The sequence below is a fragment of the Agrilus planipennis genome, unplaced genomic scaffold (assembly GCF_000699045.2).
Source record: "Agrilus planipennis isolate EAB-ADULT unplaced genomic scaffold, Apla_2.0 scaffold230, whole genome shotgun sequence".
Lineage (NCBI taxonomy): Eukaryota > Metazoa > Arthropoda > Insecta > Coleoptera > Buprestidae > Agrilus > Agrilus planipennis.
This window is the reverse complement of record NW_020438941.1, coordinates 400,902-404,374: the sequence shown is the minus strand read 5'-3', so window position 1 is coordinate 404,374 and position 3,473 is coordinate 400,902. Positions and strand designations below refer to the sequence as shown.

The following is a 3,473-nucleotide window of genomic DNA, read 5'->3' as shown; positions in this document are numbered from 1 at the left end:
TATTCTTAAGGTTTTATTTCGTTGCCCTTCATAAAACCTCTTCTTTAGGGGGAATGTGTTATAAACCCATCTAATATTATAAACATATCTTTTCTTTCTACTTCTACGAAATGCTGACAATCGTTCTCTTCTATTACTCTTTAAAAATCTTATTATTCTTAAGGTTTTATTTCGTTGCCCTTCATAAAACCTCTTCTTTAGGGGGAAGGTGTTGTAAACCCATCTAATATTATAAACATATCTTTTCTTTCTACTTCTACGAAATGCTGACAATCGTTCTCTTCTATTACTCTTTAAAAATCTCACTTTTACAACCTCCTTTAAAAAATATCCCTCCTTACAATTTTAACAACCACCGCCTACATTTTCTTCAATTAACAATAACATCCTATAAAACTTCTTTCGCTTCGGCATTTCTGCATGTAATTTACCCTGAACCGGCAACCTATCGCAAAATTACAACACCCCTTATAAACCTCTTTTATACTTTTTACTTCAAAACTATTCTTTTATTTATNGTGTAGTAAAATGTCACGCGTTATATGTAAACTTTGTAAACAAAACGTAAAAAATCAGAAATAGAAATCGATAATGGTAATAACAATAAATAACATCAATATCGTGTTTTGTATTCGTACTGTTCGTTACTGGTTCTCGTTACTCGTTAGTCATAGTGGTGACGTGACACGTGAGCACGCGAGATTCAAATACGAATCTTGATGACTTTCGTTTTTCTTTTTTTGTCCATTTTTTCATAAAAATTAAAGACGATCTGTATATGTTGAACGTGTCGTCACCAATGAAATGAAATAAATGAATAATAGCCGAGATCGGCCGCGACGTCTATCACACATCGATTGATGATAACAAATATACAGTTTATTTTATATTTTCGGGACCCCACGACGTATAATTAGCGATAGAGGTTCGGCCTATACGCCCAGAAAATTTGAATCGTTTTGTAATAAATATGGTATTCATCACACTCTAAATGCGGTAGCCACGCCTCGGGCAAATGGCCAGTGTGAGCGTGCAAACCGGGTTGTGCTAAATACCCTAGCAGTAATGGCTGCAGGCATGAAAGAGTCCAAATGGGACACACTTGTTAAGCCAATTCAAGGTATTCTGAACTCTACAGAAAATAAAACCATAGGTGTTTCACATTTAGAAGTTCTGGCGGGATACAAAGGGCGAAACATCGCAGAAGCGAAAATTCTTAGCGTTGTGCAAAATGAGGTAGAGCGACTAGATTTACAACAAGTAAGAGAAAATGTGAGTAAACGGATCGTTAGAGATCAAAATGTTCAAAAGAAGCGATTTGATAAAACCCGTAAAAAAGCAAAACAATATACTAAAGGTGAAATAGTAATGATACTAAAAACAAGCATACAAGCTACAGGTAGTAGTCAAAAACTCGCACCATCGTTTAGGGGACCATTCANGGAAAGGCGCCTTAGGAAGGTCAACACGAGCGGTGTGGATGAAATTGTAACAGGATGACAAACTGGATTATTATATGCTAAGACGTGACGATGAAAGGTTATATATAAAAAGTCGATGTATGGACTATGAAAAATATATAGTGTTATTCGTTTTGAACCTTAAACTGTTTAGTTTAATTTCAACCCTTACAAATTCAGGAATGGGATTGGTTAATCCATGTGCATAAAAAGTACATTTAATAAGTTAGTGACAAGTGTTTAAAGATAATTAAAATGGGCAAACATAAAAGTAGTAATTTTCGACAACAAAAACCGCAAACTCCGGATGGACACTCCCCTGAAATACCATTCACATTAAGGCGACTATCGTCATCGGGAGATTCCATATCTTCAGAGGGATACACCCTAGAAAGATCACCCCCACCCATGAAAAGCCCTGAAAGAGCGACCAGAAGTACGAGTTCCAAAAGAAAACACAAAGAGAAAAGTCGAAAAGATCTTCAACATATGAAAGGGAAATCTCGAGGCAAAAGAAGAAACTCGCACGTCTAGAAGAAAAGATAAGTACTCTTTTAAATGACAGACTCTCTACAATTAATGTTCCGACTCTTAGTCTGGCCGTAAATGAGGCAGTCATTCCAACCTTTGATCCAGGTGTCGGTTTATTAAGTGTATCGGAGTGGTTAATTAAAGTAGACGGACTTGCAACTTTTCATAAATGGGACGAATTAACTGTAATTAAATTAGCTACAAGTCGGTTTCGGGGAAACGCGCGTGTTACCTGGGATGATCTTAAAGATTTACTGTTAACAACTTTTCCTGAACCGGTTAAATTTGGGAAATTATTAATTGAAGCAGCGAATTATGAACCCAGTTATAAACAAAATTTGAGTGATTTTTGTTTCGAAAAGGTGACAAAACTAAATAAACTAAATTTGGACATTCCCGAAGTGTGCTTGATTGACAGTGTTATCGAAAGTTTAGGTGATGATACTATTGCGTTATCTACTTATTACTTATCAAGTAAAACAGTAGGCGAATTAGCCAACTATTTGAGTCATCAATCAATTACTAAAATAACTTTTACTAAAAACAGTAATACAAGCAGTTCATATCATAAAAAATTAAAGGATCAGGTTCCTACTCAACTTTATAAACAAAAACAATATAAGAATTCATCGATAAAAAGAATTAATTGTTGTAAATGCGGCGGAAATCATCGCGTATCTCGCATCAGACTGTCGAAAGCCGATAATAAAATGTAACTTGTGTAACAAACTAGGTCACACACGGGAACAGTGTAGCGACAAATCACGTTCGAATAAAAAACAAATTGCCCAGTGTGAAACAGACTCATTATTAGGCCCCGCAATAAAAACAAAAGACTTATTTATTAAAAATGCTCGAATTAACGGACGAAAAATAAAATGTTTAGTCGACACGGGGAGTAGCTGTACGATTATTCGCTATTCCATTGCGAAATATTTACATTTGAATATCACAAGCGATGTAAATACTACCATAAAAAGTTTCATGGGGACTAGCCTCAACGTAAATTTAACATCGACGGTGCGTATATATGTGGATGAAACAAGTGCAATCGTAACCGCGTTTGTAAGCACTCAGATTATTTCAATATATAATATTTCAAATACACCTTAAAATAAAAGTCAACCAAGGGCAGTATGTTCGAAAATATTTCAAGGACTCATTTGTTTAGACTAGAATAACACTTCTCATGAGCTCGCTCCGTCCCTAGATTACCTATGTAGCTATGGGAATGTCTTGTAAATACATACATATACTATATAGTTTTAACTATCCCGTTCCCTGTGTCTTAAACTTAATCAGGGCAGTGTATTAAAGACAGTGAATGTGTGCAGTGTTGTGTTGTTGTTATAAAAGGGTGAGTTTATTCACTGAGCGTTCTGCCTGTTATATTTGTCTACCTTTTGAATCACTTGATAAATGAATATTCTGCATGAATAATATTATTGATAAATAATTACTCGATGTTGATAATTCGTATGT

General features: G+C 35.1%; 1 protein-coding gene across 1 annotated transcript in view; it reads left to right on the top strand.

The window, feature by feature from the left end:
* The first annotated feature begins 881 nt into the window (after window positions 1-881).
* Window positions 882-3,473, top strand: part of LOC112904465 — a 14,776-nt gene continuing 12,184 nt past the window's right edge. Inside the window, exon 1 of the mRNA XM_025974563.1 lies at window positions 882-1,413. Within this exon, the coding sequence (XP_025830348.1) occupies window positions 1,066-1,413 (348 nt within the window). The 5' untranslated portion in view covers window positions 882-1,065. The remainder of the gene's footprint in view (window positions 1,414-3,473) is intronic.